Below are 19,167 nucleotides of genomic sequence, written 5' to 3' on the forward strand. Positions count from 1 at the left end.
TGTTCAATTTTTATATTTCTTTTATCCTAGAAAAACCACCACTGATTCAGTTAGCCCATTTAGGTAACACTTCTGTCTTCCTACTTACTTTGCTTTTCCTCACACAGACAGTCTAAGTGAAATGGTCATGAATACCACCATGTTTTTTCATCAGAAAAGACATATCTGGCCCTTACACCAGGACAAAAATAACACATAAAAGGTTTATGGAAGCAAGAATGTGGCTATTGAGAACTGGTTACACACACAGCAACCAACCCTTTTTTGGTGCTCACCCACCCAATTCAGACAGTGGCAAGCTCCTGCTTCCCCAGCCCATGGCACACCCACCACTGCATGTGAATCTGCTCTCTCACATGCCTGAAAGGTCCATATCAATACCTGACAAGGAACTGAAAAATGTGGCTTTTCAGGAGTTCTAAAGAAACAGGAAAGCTCTTTCTATGCCAGTTGTCTAGCCAATCCAGTTTGCAAGGGCCATGAGGTCTTGAGACAGGAGGCACGAAACTGCGATCGTGACAATGACTACGCTTTTCTTTTACACAGCAGGTATTTTATAGCACCTTACAAAAGTTCTAAATCATTACAAAGCCTTCTGGAGCTTCCACAGTAAAGATTTTTTTTTTTTTTTTTTGATGAAATGTAGAAGGGGAAGCAAGCCAACTAATGTTTTTTGCATAAATGTTGTAAAAAAATTTTGCAGCACTTTAATCAGCAAATTTCAAGGAACTTGAAAAGAAAGATGCTGGATTCATTTTATAGAGAAGAGACAGTTTATTCACAGTGTCGTAACTGATCCAAGAACATACATTCAATCTCTAGCCTCTGTAATACCACATAGCATCATCTCTTTAATTACAAAATATATGTATATGTATTTAGCTAATTAATAACGTCATAGCTGTTTTAAACCTTCATGGTGGATCACAAAAGCACCCTTATGCTACAACATAGTTCTGAAACTAAGCATCAATAAATAGGTTATCAACTGCATTCAACTCTAGAAGGCAACAGGAATCTTGCATTTTGCAAATACATCATTAGTTTTTATTTTTCCTTTACAATAGCAGAAAGAGCGCTGATATTCTGAAATACGCTAGGCAGTACCCAGTACAACCCACTACCTCTAGAGAAAGTATTGTCAATTAGAAATACATTCCAATTGTCACAGCTAAGCAGTTTCTTAGACTAAAGGGATTCTGAGTGATTTCATGGTACAAGAAAAGATAGTTAATGCAAAACAGAAAAATTGCCAATTGAGGTGACACATAGTAAATGAAAAGATTTCACAGTCCGTTCAAAAAAAAAAAAAGAATAATCATGCCAGGGCTACAGTGAAACAAAGATCTGTGTGTTTCAGCATACAAAGGACAGGGCTTCTCACAAAAAATTATCTGGGTCCATATACTCAGGTTTTTCTGCAAGCAGAACCCTGGAAACAGCAGTGCTCAGATTTAGATTGGATTTTGAGAGGGTTCTTTTTCCTGTGGCAGACAGTCAGAAATCCTGCTGATGGTCCAATTTAGAAGAAACTGATGATGTCATTTTGATAAAGCTCCTGCCTAGTTTCACATACCTAAGTGTCCAGACAAATTCAGGCTTTCTTCTTTCTGTGAAACATCCAAAAAGGTCAGGATCCCAAAGACTGAAGGGAAATAGAAAGACAAGAAATGAAAGTATGGTCTTTATCAGGTTCGCATTTTAACACCAAGCCATCTGAGTGTCTGTATGTATATTCTGTTGTGTTCAGGAAACTACATGCGTATTGCATAAAGTGAGGTTTCTTGATTTCTATAGGTATAAAATAATAGGATTGAAAATCACATCAACAGAGAAAATGCTGCTAGTAAAAGGATGGTACTTGTTTGTTTGTTTGTTTGTTTGTTCGTTTGTTTGTTTTAAAACATTGTTACATTGATAGAATATTATTTTAACAGGAAGACTATAATATATTCATTCAAAACTAGGCTATTAAGCATATATATTTAAACTCTATTTTTTTTTACACATAATGAAAGGAAATTGTATTTTACAAATAGGTATTTTTAATAGATCTTTTGAAAACCTTGTTTATAAATAACTGCCAAAATCTGTCCCTCTAAATATACAAAATACCTTTGCTGCACAGAAGGTATCGCTCTTAAAAGCCAAAAAATACCTAAGTCAACAGTTGAGTCCACATCAAACCCTATTGAAAGCAGCAGTGACATAAAAATGTAAAAGCACTGCACAAATTTAAGTACAGCTTTTGTTTAATACTGTACATATTTGCATCTCTTTTAAAAATGTTCTATAAAAACTGCTATTATTGAACTTAACAATTATTAAACTTAACATCCTTTCCTGTCTGCAGAAAAAAAATGAGTCACTGAGATTATCTCTGTTCACTAAGATTCCCCTTCTGAATGTGAATCTTCTCTCATAATACAAAGGGCATTTTACCACTTATTTCAATGCAAGCAAGACTGAAAGTTTTGTTCAGCATATCACTGTGTAATCCCTCTTACCCTCATTTGTTTCCCCCTTAGTTTCATATTGCAAAACATTACAAAATCTTTAGTACATTAACTGGAGAAATCAGAACTCAAGTACTTCAGTTTATGAGGTCGGTGTATGGATTAGTTCTTTGTAAAAGTGAGTGTTCAATTAAACCAAAACCAATTGCAAATAATCCTGCATGCTTTTTTATCAACATCCCCCTCCATCTCTTGCTTCCTTTATAGCCCTTCCTGGTATTTCTTCTGGAATGAGCTTTTTAAGAAGGTGCGGTATCCTGGATCATCCACATATTCATTCTTAAAGCGGGAACTCAATACTCTCTGCCTCTTCTTCTCTCCCAAGATAGTATCTGCTCCACAAAATGTGTCTTCAAATCTCATGACAGAGGCTGTAGACTAAAACAGACATTAATTATACATACAGCTTCATACAGGCCATCATATTCTGGCATATTTTAGGCAAGTTATATGGAAACACAGATCTATTTCACTAGATAGTATCAAGTTACCTACATTACTGATTATGCAATTAAAACTGTTTTCAGGAAAGTGTCTAAATATTAAATATATATATATTGCATGAACATTTTAAATATAATTCTTAGTATTCCATATTTTGCATGTACTACTCATTTAATTCTTTAGGTCCATAGTATTCTTTAGAAACACATGACTAACACCAGTTGTTAGTTTTCATTTTATCCAGAGGTCACACTCTGATTCCAGGTGAAAAACAGCAACATGGAATTGATGCAATTGTTGGGCAGGTTTGATCCTAGCAGTACCAAATATTACCCACTACTCTGTGTTAATCAGAAAAGTTTTAAATGCAGGGTACTACAACATGGATCTCTGAAAAGAAACCTGCACACTGCCTCATTTGTGAAGAATCAGAGTCACAAGTTCAGTTGTTTGTCAGCAAACTTAAAACAGTTGTGAATCAACTGAAATAAAGCAGCAGGACAGCAAAAAGCAAACCATTTCAAAAAAGCAGTGGCAGAAATTTTTGGATGAACTTCCACTTCTGGAGTCACGGTAAAATTCCCAGGATTAAGAAAAGCATCAATTAGAAGGAATTGGTGTCATTTATTTCAAGAGATGGAAACACTGCCATAAGCTGTCTTTAACTGCACAGTCTTCAGCTTGAGGTTCACATGGAGATGTTGGACATAACTTGAGAACTAAGGTACACATTTATAGAATTTGAGGCAATAGTAGAAAATAATGGAAAGGTCTGAGCGCAGGCTGTGGTTTTATTTTATATAGTCAACCACATTTGATGTCTTTAACCTATACTTAACTACCCTATGAAGTTAATATGTGTCAAATAAGAAAAAAATAATTATTGATCTACAAAAATTCAAGTTTTAGAAGTAGTATTAACCCAACTATCTTTGCATTGTTAACCTTAGGGAAATGCAACACTTTACATTCTACAGTTTACATTACATCCTTACATACAATTACAGTTTACATTCTACGGAAGATGCAGTTAATTATAAATGCTTTTTACACATAGTCTTTAAAATAAGAATTGGTAATGGAATGTTTTTAAGAAAAAATCTCATTGAATATAACCAGATGGTTTATTTCATGTTTTCCAAGACAATTATCTTAACCCTAGATGGTCAGGACGCCAAAAAATGAGTGCACTTATCCCAAATACATTGACAAAAAAGCATCTTAGCCAAGAATATCTGATTATATTAATACCTTCCATTAAAAAGAGCTGCCCTAATCCTATTCTATTCCTTCAGTAAAACAGAGCACCCTGCTGGTTAACACCCTCTTGGCAGGCTAACAGCCCCACATTTCTCTGTCTCTCTTTCCCAGCTTTACCACCTCTTTCATACATGACGTCAATCCTGTCCTTTGGCACACTGCTAGCTTCTGAAAAATACAGTATCCATGTTGGGGCTGGCTGCTGAGAACTGGATGAAAGGAAATGATGATAATAACAATGATGGCAGCTTCATGTGGCAAAAAGCATAGAAAAGGAGAAGTTGGACTGAAACCTTCTTCAACTACCTCACCGTGAAATGCTGTCAGTCTACCAAACTCATATAAACTGATGTACCTGAAGAATCTTTACACATCATTCCCCTACAACTTGCACCCATCTTTGAAGAATCAGCTAATTAATGTCACATAATGGATGTGTGAACAGGTATTGTGTATGAGCCCACCTCCCTGCAGTAATGAAAAACATACTGTATACTGTGCTCCCTTTCAAAGCTTCACTGAAAGATTCTTCAAGAGGGAATTTTTTATTCACAACAGTGAAATATTCCTTGTTCTCAATTATGACAAGATATTTGCATTTTCACGCTTTGGTTTTACATGTTAGGAAAGCTAACATTTGTCTTGCAATGCAGTTTTAAACGAACAGCTCTAAAATGGAACATGGACATGAGAACAACATAGTGGTCTTCTAAGAAGACTTAGTAATGGAATGAATTGCACAATATTTAGCATTAATGACAAACACAAGTAACAGCAATCATCTTGTCTCCTCCCACAATTGCATGGTAGAACTTTCCCTTTTCAAGATTTAAGTGTTACATTCTTTATGAACCTCAACACTTTTCCACATGGCATACACATAAATGACTAGCTGGTTGGTGGGTATTTGAAACTGAAACAAAAAATACACCAAAGATTTGGTTTTAAACCAAAGACCATTGAAATGCTGATAAGTCCTGCCGGTGACATTAATGAGTTCTGATTAGGCACTTTGTTTCTTAGAAAAAGTTAATTGCATTTTTATTAAATTTAATGCTTTAAAAATCACAAAGCTCTGAGAACTTGGAAAGTTTTGTAAAAAGTATACACATGTTATAAGTATACTAAAATAACAGAATGTCTGTCAATTTAAATATTTACTAAGTTAACAATTCATGATTTGACAGATGATCAACCAAGCTGTCCCATCTAGGAGAGAAGAATTATGTTTGACAACAGCATTTGCCTGTACTGGAAGAACAACTAACCATTTTCACTAGCAAATGGATGCTTGCACTAATTTTTATGCTGATTTAGCCAGTTTCCAGGCTTCACAAAACATTTACCTGATTTTAACTGAAAATACAGAATAAACCCAAGGATACTATTATTGGCACTTTGAGCATATCTATATTATAAAGTTATCATCAGAAAATACTTACATATCGTGCTTTTACTCTCTTAGGAAGCTCTTCATCTAGTGTATAGATCTCTTCTCTCTTCATTACTATTTCAGAACCATCTTCGAACTCAACCTAATTGAAAAAATAGGTATTTAAAAATAAAATTGTAATTTAACTCTTGCAGGATGTTTCTGGGAATGTCTCCAGACAAAAATATATGTACAAACACAGATGATTTATACACAAATATTTTGCTGTTCATTTAAGGAAGGTGAAATTAGGATAAAACACAAAAAAAATTTATTTCTTCAGAAATGCAACACATAGGAAGTTGAAAATAATATTTAACCAAAAAGACTTCAAAATCTACACTGACACATATAAAATAAAGTAAAATTTATTAGATTAGGAATGCTGAGCAGTAACAACACTGACAACATCATTTTGTAGGAATGACAAATTAAAATGTCTTTTATTTGCCTCTCATTTTTTTACTTGCTTCTAATAAATAAAGAATTAATTTTAACATCCTGTGATTCAAGGTTGAGGAAGACCCTGTCAAAAGAAAGAAAGTATGAGTGACAACTAAGGAAATACCAGTTAACAGAATTTTATTGAATCTGATGGAATTTCTTTAAAATGCTCTGTTCAGAAGATGAAAAGCTTTATCATGCTTAGGTTTAGATTTAATCCAACATGAACCCCGTTAGCAGAAAATGAGAAAGGAAATGTAACTAGGTGTAGGGAATGTTAAAATGCTGAGACTTGGAAGCATTTAAGCTTTTTCAGTAGGTGCTGATTTATTGTTTTTAATACTCCATTTAACAATTCTGAATTTCAGCTATTATCTATGACTGCAGTTTTAGTTCCCAAAGAAAGTGCACTTTAAAGTTTGGGATAAAGTTAAAAGAAGTCCCATTCTACATTCTTAGGTGAATTAATGAGACTATATGAATGACAACAAACCTAGGCTGGAAGAATAAGCCCAAATAAAAACATAGGAAAACACTAATTTACCAAAAGTATTTTTATAGATAAAACTGAAAAATCATATATTTGAACTTGTAAATAGATAGGGTTTTGTAGGTTCAAATGAAAACCTTGTCACGATGGAGTATGTCACATTCATTGTGCACAGCTGAAAAATCCAATACACTGTATCCAGTCTCAAAAGCCAGGGTACAGATCTATGAACATCTTCAAAAGCAATTTTTTTACAGCAGTTAACAAGGATGCATAAATCTGGAACACACTTAAAATCCACAGAGCACAGATAAATAACGAAGTCACAAAAGTCATCCTTGCTCCTCTCTGTTCCTGTAACTAACCCTATAAACTTAGTCTGTTAGTCAAATGTCAGAGAAACTTAAAGATCAGTTTGACTTAAGATTATTTAATAAAATGATGGCAAATTTAGGTATTTTTCACCAAGATGCAGGAGCAGCCTCTCTGCTATTCCTGCTTCTTACTGCACAATACATTTGATACTATATTTTTGCATAATACAGTTGGTAATGTTTTTTGCATCAGTGGTGAAAGAACTGGGCAGGAAATGTACTCTGCCAGCTCCACACGATCAGAAAACGAACTCCTGAATGGGCAATGTTTTTACTGGTAGTGTGCAGGAGGAAGCAACTGCTTCATCTGGTAGACTCTGGTAGGCTTGCAGTACAAAATAATTGAATGTTTACTATGAAGAGTAACTGCAAGTTCTTCCGCTGTAATTCAGCATACCGTACTGGAAATAAATTTGCCTACCATTAAAGAAAAACACAGCAAGAGCTCCTCTAAGACTTTTAGTACTATCATGATTCATGCAAAATATAAACCCACCATCTCTAATAGCTCCAATTTAATTCAGACTGCAGATACTATATTTTAAATAATCAATTTTATCCAACAAGGTATTTTATTTGGACTTCTGCTGCTGTGTCTGCATAGTATGTTGTTCCCTCCGTAAGATTTTCTTTTATCAGGACATCATAAATTAAAGGATCAGCTGGAATTGTTAGAAAGTAATTAAGAGAGAACGAATAATTTCAGAATCTTAAGTGCAACTCAAAATAGTGAATGCCAATATCAAAAATGATCAAAAAATCAAAAGCAGATCACATTAACAATTCCACTTGAATACCTGCTTCATTTGGCATGTATTACTTTGCTCTGGGATTGTGTAGGATGCTTGGATGACAAAATGGATGATACAGATTCTGGTGCATTGTGTCACATATAGATCCTGCATGCACAAGTACTGTCACATTTGGTACAAATGTCTCATGAACATGAGGACAACTCACAGATCTATCCAAGTAGAACAGATTTCCCTTATTAGATCAAAACACTAGTTCCAGAGAGTCCTTTGCAGTCTATCATTTTGTCATACTATCTAAGAGATCATACAAAAGACTTGGTAAGAGAATCTCAAAGGTGCAAAAGAGATCTCACAATCCAGACGAAGAATGGAGTATGTGTATTTATGGGTCCTAGGAGCTTTCAGACAGGCTGTGTAGAAAGACCAGAGGAAGAACTACTAATGTGTCTTGAAGTTAACCTTGCACCTTCCATGTCATAGACTGTAACCTGTGGCCACGTTGTGGCAGCCTCCTGTCCCTCCCTACAGATTGAAATACTTGTCTCCAAAGTCCTATGTAGTGCAATCTGGACTCCCTCTAATCTTTAATCTTTGCTATTTCACCATGATAGGGGTTGTTACAAGGGAGTTTACAGTAATCTCCTATGACTGCTATGCTCCAAGGAACTCCAAACCTCACTGAACCTGGGCTTGCTAATCCATTTTCCTTAAACTAAACTGGTTTCATCACGTTGTTCAAGAGGTCTAAAATAAGACCAAGAAGTTTGTTTTGACTATGTCAGACCCCTTCAGACATGAAAGATAACAACATTCATCTAATCTTCCTCACAGTACTCCTCAGAAGACCAGCTGTTCAGAAGATTAAATGATTTGAAGATTAATGTTACTATAGAACAATAATCTTTATATTTTATAAAGAACTTTTCACCTTCACAACATAATACAGCTGCTAAATATAAGGGAAGAGGTAAGATTTAGAGACTAGCTCAAGGGATCAGGCATTTGAGGACTTCAGCTCGATTTCAAGTCATTGGCAAAGTGAGAAGGTCAATGCAGCAAGTCATTTAGCCTCCCTGTGCCTTAATTTATCTACAGATATAATAGTAAATTTGCCATTTTTGTAGAGTAATGTGAAGCCCTCAGATGAAGAGAGTTACACAAGTGAAAATGATTATATATATATATAAATGAAATGTACCTAGATTCTCATTCTTTCAGAAGTGCTATTATTATTGTGATTGTTTTATTGCAGTTTCTACCATTCAAACTGCTGACTGATTTTTTTCAAAGGCAAGCACATAAAAAAACAACTATTGTGTCTCTGAAATCAGAAGTCAGCCTTTTAGCCTTGCCTTCAGTCTTCAGTTCCCTTTTGACTTTGCTAAGGATAAAATGCTCCTTAGATTACGTTTTAATTAATTCAAAAGTGCCTCAGACAAATCAAAGTGGAGCTGTTTATGCTTTTCTTTTTACTATCCTCCCTTCCATCCTTTTATGAAACGCCTAAGGCTCATTGTAGTCACACACCAATACTTAACTTTGTATCATTAATTGTATAATTACCTGACAACAAATAAAAGTAAATAACCTGGAGAAAATAACAAATGTTATCTTTCAATCTTAATGTTCCACCAGTTCACCTGAGTTCTTATTAAATAAGCCATTTTCTTGATTTCATAGGAACAGGTGAAACTTCAACTCCCAAAGAGTGACAGCACTTGTTAATGGTTTAGTCAGATTTATTTATTAGTTTAAATCCATTAGCAGCTAAAATAAAAGTCTGAACTCCAGCCTTTTGCAGCTTCGAAGGTGAGGCTGGCCACTCCAATGCTACAGCCAAATAAGTAATTTGCAATAAAGACATATGAAAAATAGGCACACAGTAATAACTACAGATACTCACCTGATACATGTGAGCTGTGTTTGTTCCCAGATACTTTGCACTGTACAGTTTTCCATCAGGCCATTTGACTTGGACGACCTCTCCTTCTGCAGGTGGGCCCAGCCTTAGGCAATCTCTGCTCTATTTACAAAGAAAGACGGATTCTCATATCAATGAGTAAGCCACTACACTGAAATTACCAGTAAGCTGCTTTTTACAGCTTGATAATTGGAGGAGATTTATTACCATGTGTGCTTCAAGTTTTATAATCCTGCTAATGGGCTAACAGAAGATACTGTTAGCCTTTATGAAAATGAAATACTGACCAAAGAAAGACTTTCTTTACAGCTTGATGCTGCATTGGCATGACAACATATGCATAAATCAGATAGCTACCAGCAAATGTGACACATTTCCCCTAAAATTAATTTCCATCACACATTGAAAATAAAGATCACTAATGGTTTACATATTCAAGTAACCCATGTTTTGTTAACCACAGCACATCTTTGCTGCATGCTGACTTTGCTGACTGAAACACACCCCAGTGGATCTCAAACTATAAATGGTGAGAATGCCAATAAGTTCTTTGCTCAGCTTATGGAGAAACACTTAAAGAATCCAAACACTTACAAAAAAGAATTAGGTAGATATTATTTATTTTTTCCAGAAGATATGAAGTGTTTTGTTTCCTGTATTTTGGCCAAATCTTGTGCCTGACTTGTTGAGTATGTCAGAGCAGCACAGTCTGCGCTAATTGCAACACACTCTTGTTACGATTTCTTTTGCCCCATACACTCAGTATGACCTAAATGACTCATTTGCAGAGCACACTGGCCACACGCCTGTAACAGCTGTCCACATATGGAAAGACACAAAGGACTAGAAGAGGATTGTGTCAGGTCTGCACTCACCAGTTCCTAGGAAGCTCTCTCTGCCGAACACACACACACTAACAAAGGCATCTATACTTTGTACCAACTGCATCACAAGACTCATCACGTAAATTAGCAGTAATTTAGTGGTATTCTTCTAGGTGTGAGAGGACTTACCCAGTGACCATGTTACCGGAGCTCACAGCTAAGAAAGAGGCCTAGACTGACAAAACAGAAAGAGGCCTAGACAGAGAAAAAACAAAGCCAAGGACCCGGTGACAAGGTCCTGCAAGACCTGGTATGATCTTAGGTTGCTGCACTACCATTACCATTTTCAAAGTCTCAAATTTACACAGAATAATTTACAAAAATACTGTAATTTTGAGTTCAACATTTCACTTCCAACAGGGGGCAACAATCAAACAATCATCATGACAAAGAACTCAAAAAGCTGGAGCAAAAATGCACTACACTGATCCTTACTGGGACATTATCTTGTTATAATATCATGCTAGCCAAATCCAGGCTTTACAAACTGTTTTTAATCATGTGTATCTTAATCCATGAATTTGATTCAACACATGAAAAAAGATGCGAAAAGCTGGATTTTCACAGAAAAACACCTTCCTGCATGACAACACTGTCTGTCATCCCTCAAGTATTGGGCCAAGGGGACAGCTCTAAAATATGCTCCGCATGTTTGCCTGGCAAAGGTTGCTGTGAAAGACACAGAAAGACGCAACTTTTCAACTTCACCATGTATTTGAGGTAGTAGGTGGCATTACTGTATTACCCTTCCCAGTGTTTCCAGAAGAGGCAAGGGGAAAGGTGAAAGGGGAAATGGGAAATAGATGGCTGCTGCTGATTTTACAGCAGTGGAATATTTATGACTTCTCAGGGGACAGGGAATGCTAAATACTATCATAATTCTGATTATAAATTAAATGAGACTATATTTTTAATGCTCTTTCCTCAGTGATGACTGTCAAGATGGTTATTGTCATCGTCATACTTCTTCCTCTATCTATTTACTGCTAAAGTGCAAAAAGGAGTCTTGGCTAAGTGTCTTAAACAAAACTTTTAAAATGCATCATGGAAGATAGCAAATTTCCTGAAAACAAACAATCTATCAACAATGTAAAGCCAAACATTAATTTTCCAAGAACAAAAGCCCAGCATGAATTGCTCCCTTTGCACCTTGCAGAAGCAAAAAATCTCACAGCTTCTCTATGATAGCTAATTGAATTGCTCATATGGAAAATTAGAGTTCTCTTGCAAATAACTAGACAAATAACAATCCCATTCTTCACGTATCACCACAATGTCTTAGTCTACGGAACAATGTTTGGGAAACCTGTACTAAAAAGTTTTTGCTAGTTTCCATCAGAGCTCCTACCTTTTATTCTCATGTTACATAACCATTTTAGAGATTCCTTTTTTTACTGCAAAAATAATTATCACTATTTTTTTCTGGGGAATGATTAGACCCATTTCTTAGACTAACAAAATTGCAAAAATGCATCCTCACTTTTATGGCATATAATGAAAAGTCGGAGATCAAGACATGGCAATCCCTCAACATTCCCATACAACAGCTGTAAATAACATACACTGTGGCCTCAATCTACATTCAGCTTGTAAACCATGTACATTTCCCATACAATCACACAGTATATTTTCTTCTTCACAAAAATGGACAAAATCGTGCCTATCTGCACTAAAAAGCCTATTCACACAAGTGTCCAGTTTCATATTCGAGTTGTTTCATAGCTCAGAGCCACAGCTCCAAGCACCATCAGTTACAGAAGTTTGCTCAAGGACATTATCAGTTAGGTTTCAGTATCTCCAAGGATAAACATTTCACCACCTCCCTGGGTAATTAGTCCAGCATTCAAAAACCCTCACAGTGAAAAAGTCTTTTCTAAAGTGAAGAAAATTTCCACGTTAAAGAATTTCCTTTATTTCAGTTGGCACCTGTTGTGTCTTTCATCCTTGTCACTCTGCACCACTGAGAACTGCATGGCTCTATCTTCTTTACTTTCTCCACCAGTTATTAGTACACTTGGATTAGATCTCCCTGAGTCTACTATTTTCTAGGTTGAACAGTCCGAGCTCTGTCAGCCTCCCTTCCTATGACAGTCCCTCCATCACTTTCATATCCCTTCACTGTATTTGCTCCTTACATATGTCCATGTCCTTCTTGTACAGGTGAGCCCATAACCAGACACAGCACTCCAGATATGGTTTCAATAGTGCTAGGTTTACAGACATTCAAAAAGGTTTTTTATGAGCAAAACCCTGTAAAAATAATATTAAAACTTTTTTTTGTTTTTTGTTTATTACAGGTGCTGTTTTCTGGTTTTAACAATATACAATTTGGGGTTGCATTGAATATGCATTGAACTAAAATAGTAAGCAATCCATTCACATTAGATGTTGGAAAAATATGTTGAAATTCTGGGTTTGTCCTATGCTGTCACTAAGGAATTCTTGTGTACAGTACTACAGGTAAAGTAGACTTTTTTTGCTATTTTTCTTTTATAATATTCCTTTGGGTTTACCACAGAGGTTGAGCAATACTTTGGTTCATTAAGGCTGGATAATGCATTTGCAAGTAACAAATTCAGTTACAGTGGCAGGGTTGAGACAGACTAGGAATAAATGTGAAGCCACACTAAGAATAAAAGGGAAGTCTGCATCTGAAGCATGCGTTTGAATCCAGGAACTCTGAAATGTTGCAAGATGCCCATAATCGGAATACAGTCACTGACACCTGAAGAAAATACCTTAATTTTTTTTATTTTTTTTTAAATATACATTCAAATGCTTTCCTAAACTAAGCTTAAAAATTATAGATAATCTGGTCTAAGAGGAACTTACAAACTTTTGAGACTATTCTCCAAAACTGTCAGAAACAGATGTTCCTTGGATTCCTACAATTCTATTTTGACAATGTTTCACCTGGCAATTATGGTATTAAACTCAGCTATTTCAAATTCAACAATTATTTTCAAAATGATAATAATATAAGAGCATTTGACTTCTAGGCTTGATCCAAAGGAGCCACAATGTAAAACAAATAACGCTAATGAATTCAGAGGAAACCGAAAACTCTGCAGTACAATTCTTGAAGTCAACAGAGCAAAATTGGCTCATACCTTGAGGCACTCGCTAAAAGGATACTGTAGTCCCTTCATGTCAAGATGGTAGTGGGAAAGGATGAAATTATTCTGTGACTACAAATATCAGCCAATGTTAATTTACAGGGCCTCTAGTCTGACAGAAAGCTAGATAGGGAGGAAATCTTAGAAAGGAAAATATTGGCATGGCCAAGGTAGAATATGTGAGTATTTAATGAAAAAGTTTTAAGTTTCAGGGATTTTTACCCAGTGAGAAAGGCAGCAGTTGAACAAAAAAGACCTAGAGACTGAAATACATTATTTAATAACACTTTGAAAAAAGTATTTTCAAGTTCAATACATGAAAAGCAAAAAGCTCTCAAAAACATTTCTGAATACTCTGAACACACAAAACCCCCACCACTTCACTCCTTTTGAATCTAGCAGCAGGGAAAATTTTTCATTAGCTTGTACAATGTTCTGCCTTTCAACAGTCAGCTTATAGCTCAATGTTTCACCTTTCAGGAGCTTAAATGGAATAATACCTTTCCAAATCTGATTCAGTCTTTGGTGAATGTGTAATATGATTGCTGAAGAAGGGATCAATTAACTCCTTTAACTTACTGTAATGGTCATAAAGATTAATATTGTCTTTAATATCATAGCAATAACACTGGTCATTGTATCTCAATAATTTGTCTGAAATAAGGAATATGTGGCTCCTACAGCATCTTTTAGAGGCGCTATAAACCCAATAGTAGTCAAATATTTAAAACAGTTGCTAGAAAACAATCATATTTGAATACAAAAATGTCAATACTTGTCTATTCAAATCAGCAACTTCATCAGATCACCTGGCTCTTGTTAACTGTTTGGATGATGTGATCCTACCCTGACTCAAGAGAGGATAGAGGAGTTGAGATGATGAAGGTCCCTGATACAATCCCACACTTGCTAACTTAGACCCATATGTTCTGCTTTAAAAGTTGCTTTTGCCTCCCACTCATACATTTGCATGAGCATTCTGTGGAACTCCTCATATTAGGATGAAGAAAATCAACCTTCATTTTGATCAGATCAGAATATTTCCTGTGGGAGATTACTAAACTCAGCTCCCACAGCTGTGCTTGTACAGTGGTCTTAATAGGGAAGAGGAGGCAAATTGTGAGGTAAAAACCATTTGGCATCCTTAAGTAACAATCTGAAGAACCTCCTCTAAAGCTGATGAATAACACTGGAGACCCATTTTCCCTGAGCGTAGCCTTAAAACATTCATATATACCTCTTATGTACCTCTATATAACAATACAAAAGAAGATTGAGATTTATTTTTCCAGGTATAAGAAAATAAGGCCAAACACTTGGAAAGATATTGAAGGAAATCGATGTATAGTATAGTTTTAAGTAGGAATATTGTCTGCAAGTGGCTCGCTCTTGAAGTTTACTCTTACTCAGCACTAACCCATCCATAAGCATAAATTTTCCCCTTATAGCTGCACTGTTTTACAAACCTGAGGTTTGTAAACACAAAACACAAAGCACAAAATGACTCATTGTTTATTCAAATTCTCATTAAACACCACTAGTGGTATAATTGACAGTATAGGGCTAAAGTGCTTAAGTGTGGCTCTTGTAACAGATTTTGTGAGGCAGCACACACTTCTAATCCTATTTTTGCTGTTTGGCTCTGTAACAAAGTGACAGAATAAAATTATTTTACTAGTAGTACAGGAATAGTATAATATACACAGAACCTGAACAGCATTATTCTTCCTGGGATTGTTATGAATTTAAATACAGTTTAAATGTTAGCTCAGAACTAGTATTTCTAACAATTAGGTTATCTGAACATATTTTTCATCCTTTGCACTCATTATTTCTGTACCATACAACATCAAAACCCTCCAGGAAGATATACTTCAACAATCAACAGCAGTCTTGCAGGACTGTGTAAGAATCCATTTCATTGCGCTGCTGCAGATTTCTGTATCAGAGGGTTCTTGTGAATCCCACTACGTTGTTGTCATGCAACTTGGCAAGAAGGAACGGCAAAAGGCAGAGGTAAGCAGCACCCTTGCTTCAGCCCTGCAATGTGTCTGGCGATACAGATACCTCCCATGTTGTTCCATCCCTGATGCACAGGGGCCATGGCACAATATTATAATCCTCCTCCTAGCAGACTGAAAGCTGATAATCTAGCCCTGAGGTTTCAAAGATCAAAGAGAAGCAGATACCAAAAAAATGAACTAGAGCTGAAAAATTCTGTAATTGCAATAATCTTGGCCTTCCTATTCTGCCTATCTACGTATTTTTTGCTATTAATCATCTTGTGTTTGTAAATTTATACGTATTGTTAATCTGTAAAATAGAAACTGTCCATTTTCTGTCACTTTCTGCATTCTTTAAATCCATACAAACAGCTCTAACTTTAAGTATTCATCTGCCTGACCACAATTTGCATGGAGAAAGCCATGTCATAGAATCATTTGGGCCTTTATCCTAGAAAATCCATGGTTTCTGAAAAATAACTTAGAATTCATGCATGGTTTCCAAAACAATAGAACCAAATTCTATCCTCTTATTTTGGAGAAACCAGATTTTCTGTGATAAGATTCCAAGTGGGTTTCTAGTCCCCAGATTCAGAACATGAAAAAGTAGAAAAAACCCAGGCCTGATTATCAGGCTTTTGCACAGAAATAGTCCCCTCGCTGATTCTAGTTGAACTGCAGCAGCCATTTCTAAATTTTCCCTTTAAATTAGGACCTGAGTTAAATTTACTACCCTGCTTGATTGCTGCTAGGGTACCAACCATGAGACAGTGCTATCTGTACCGACAGAAACCAGTGCAGAACCAAATGCAGGTTGACCAGGCAGCCAGGAAGCCAGCTCTGACTGTGCAGACCCAGCAGCGGAGCAGGAACAGCAGGAATGAAGGGTACCTCTGAGGAGCCCTGGGCATGCAGCTTCAGCATCCCCCAAGCCATCTTGCAAAGGTGTTGAATGCAAGTCGTCTTCCCTGCCTGGTTACTTCAGCTAACATCAACTTTCAACGTGAATGCTAGTGACTACGCTTCCATGGTCATACCCACGAGTGACTGCTTTATAAGGAGCACAACTAATGTAATTTACAACACCTCCAATTCAGAAAAGCTTGTCATACCAACAAATAGAACACCACAGCTGCAAACAGTCAATATATCCACCGACACCATTAAAGTGGAAGCAGAGAAACAAATTGTGGAAACTTTCTGAAACAACCGTTGATCTCAACAGACTGTCAAACTGTGCTTTCCTTTTGGGAACTGACAGTATACAACAGTTAATGCAAATTTTTAGAAACACAAAATTAGGTTTCATATGTTCCAAGACGATCTGAATGAAAAGGAGAACGGTAGCTAATTTGCCACAGTCAGAATTTTATCCAAACAGGAACAGCAATTTACACAGTGCATTAGCATTTGAAAGAACAGGCCTTATTCCCAGGAGTGCCATTCTGGTTTTGAATTGGTATAAATTCAGTGGAATCACCAAATTAACAGGATAGTTACTGTAGTTCAATAAATTTAGCCTTGGATCACAGAATCCATTGTATAAAAATTCTTTTAATTTATGTATAATTTGTTGTCCTTGAAATGTTACTGAATCTTCTCTTACAAAGAGAATATACACTTTCACCAAAGGGAAACTGGAAGACAAATTAGATCTTGTATCCCTGAATACATCTAAAAATGTTTTACTTCCAGCTTAGAAAGATACTATTTCAATCATCACATTGCCTTTCAGCAAAGTATTAATAACATAAATACATATGTAATGCTAAGCAACACAGAATTGCCCAGAATGCAATGTGGCTTAGGATGTCCAGGGTGGTATTGGGCACCACAATAAGGTGCGGCACAGCCTTCATTTGGGGTAGAACATAGTCTTATGGGACAAACCTCAGCATTAGCAGTAGGAAGGTGAAGTTGGCAAGGACACCAGGCTGCTCAACTTGCTGTGCCTGACTGAAGTACAAGGCTCCCGCAGTGCAGCAGAGGACCCTTGCTTATGCTTACATTAAACTCAGATGAGACCCTGAATCCTACAGTACTACCTTGTATCCTGCCCACCTATATATTGGTGAGGTCCTAAAGGCTTAAAGTTCCCAGTAAATTAGTTGCAGTCAGACGAGTACAAAGCACAGCTCATGTTCTGCTTCTGCCCCTGCCTCAGGACATAACACGCACCAGAGAAGATGCTTCCACCACCACCACCCCAACACACATCGCAAGTCTGGAAACAATCTACTTCTGAAAAACACAACAAATAAGGTAAATTACCAGATCTGAAAATCCTACACTTCCCATGTTACCTCAGAAAAAAGGTGGGAGGGGAAATAATGCTCCTTCCCCGCTCCTAGCTGTCCCATCTTATCTCAATGGTTCCTATGCAGTTCCAGGGATTTCACTATGCTCCACATGCTCATCACGACAGTACTCATTGTCATCCCAGACATGGACACCCACTCACTAAACAAACACAAGAAGCACTGAAATATATTTCTGTCCCTCACCTGCTTCACTGCAAAGTCAGCCATCTTAACGTAACCCACAAAGTAATGGATTATCTTCCACTTTGTTTCTCCTGCTGAGCTGTGGGGCCATTACATTCAAGTCATCTAAAATCACTGTTGATAAGGATCCATAAAGCATTCCATTATAAAGTGGAAAGGACATTATACACTGGAAACCATGTAAAGATAATACTTATATTTGAAGCTTTAATTTGCCTTTAATCTATCGTATATTCATTTTTTTATGCTTATCTATTAAGTTGCCTGTCTTTCTATTGTAACAGGAAACAAAGAAAAAGAAGGGGCCACAGAAAAATCACTTTGGTTCTCCATAATGGAATAAAGTGAAAGTAACTGACTTAAAACAATATGGTTATAGTACTGTAAAACAAGTTTCAGATCAGAATCAGACTATTGCATCTTTTGATGTTTTGCAGCTTCAGGAGTTAATTGACGGAATAAAAGCCTCCACACTGAAGCCTTAGAACTTAGTCTTTGCTTTTAAAAAAGTTTAATTCTAACTTAATAAACAGTTTTAAAAACAAGAATTCATTCATTGTGTTACTATTCAGAAGAGGCAAGCAATGATTTGCATGTGCAAAGCATAGCACTCTGTGTATTAGTGTTTGCAAATCCAGTGCAAAAATCCACAGTTACAAGAATGTGTTGAAATAAATCTCTCAGCTCACACAAAATTGAAGCAAATTCTTCAAAACATATATACATATTTTATTTATTGGAGTATTTTACAGAACAAGAATGCAAAATCCTTCACAATTTTTACAGATCTATCTAACCAGGAAAAGAAAGCCAAGTTTTCTCCTCAGAGGCAGATCATGCAGCTCTCAGACTTGCATTCCAGAATGTATCAGAAATGTCTGTCAATGGTCACACCACACAAATTGCTGAGTAGCAAGTTCAACTACACAGCACGTAATTTTATAATGCTGCAAAAATAATTGTGCCAGCCCAACATGAGTAGTGCATTATTCAGCACAGAGACTCAATGTTGTTCCAGTAAAGA

At 36.3% G+C, this 19,167-nt stretch overlaps 1 protein-coding gene across 2 annotated transcripts in view; it reads right to left on the reverse strand.

The window, feature by feature from the left end:
* Positions 1–759: 759 nt before the first annotated feature.
* Positions 760–19,167, reverse strand: part of KDM4C (lysine demethylase 4C) — a 299,915-nt gene continuing 281,507 nt past the window's right edge. For both annotated transcript variants that reach the window (XM_040579749.1, XM_040579748.1), the window contains 3 exons: positions 9,619–9,738; positions 5,663–5,755; positions 760–2,894 (listed from right to left, as the gene is read on the reverse strand). In XM_040579749.1, coding sequence (XP_040435683.1) covers positions 2,718–2,894; positions 5,663–5,755; positions 9,619–9,738 — 390 coding nt within the window. In that variant the 3' untranslated portion in view covers positions 760–2,717. The remainder of the gene's footprint in view (positions 2,895–5,662; positions 5,756–9,618; positions 9,739–19,167) is intronic.

The sequence above is a fragment of the Falco naumanni genome, chromosome Z (assembly GCF_017639655.2).
Source record: "Falco naumanni isolate bFalNau1 chromosome Z, bFalNau1.pat, whole genome shotgun sequence".
Taxonomy (NCBI): Eukaryota; Metazoa; Chordata; class Aves; order Falconiformes; family Falconidae; genus Falco; species Falco naumanni.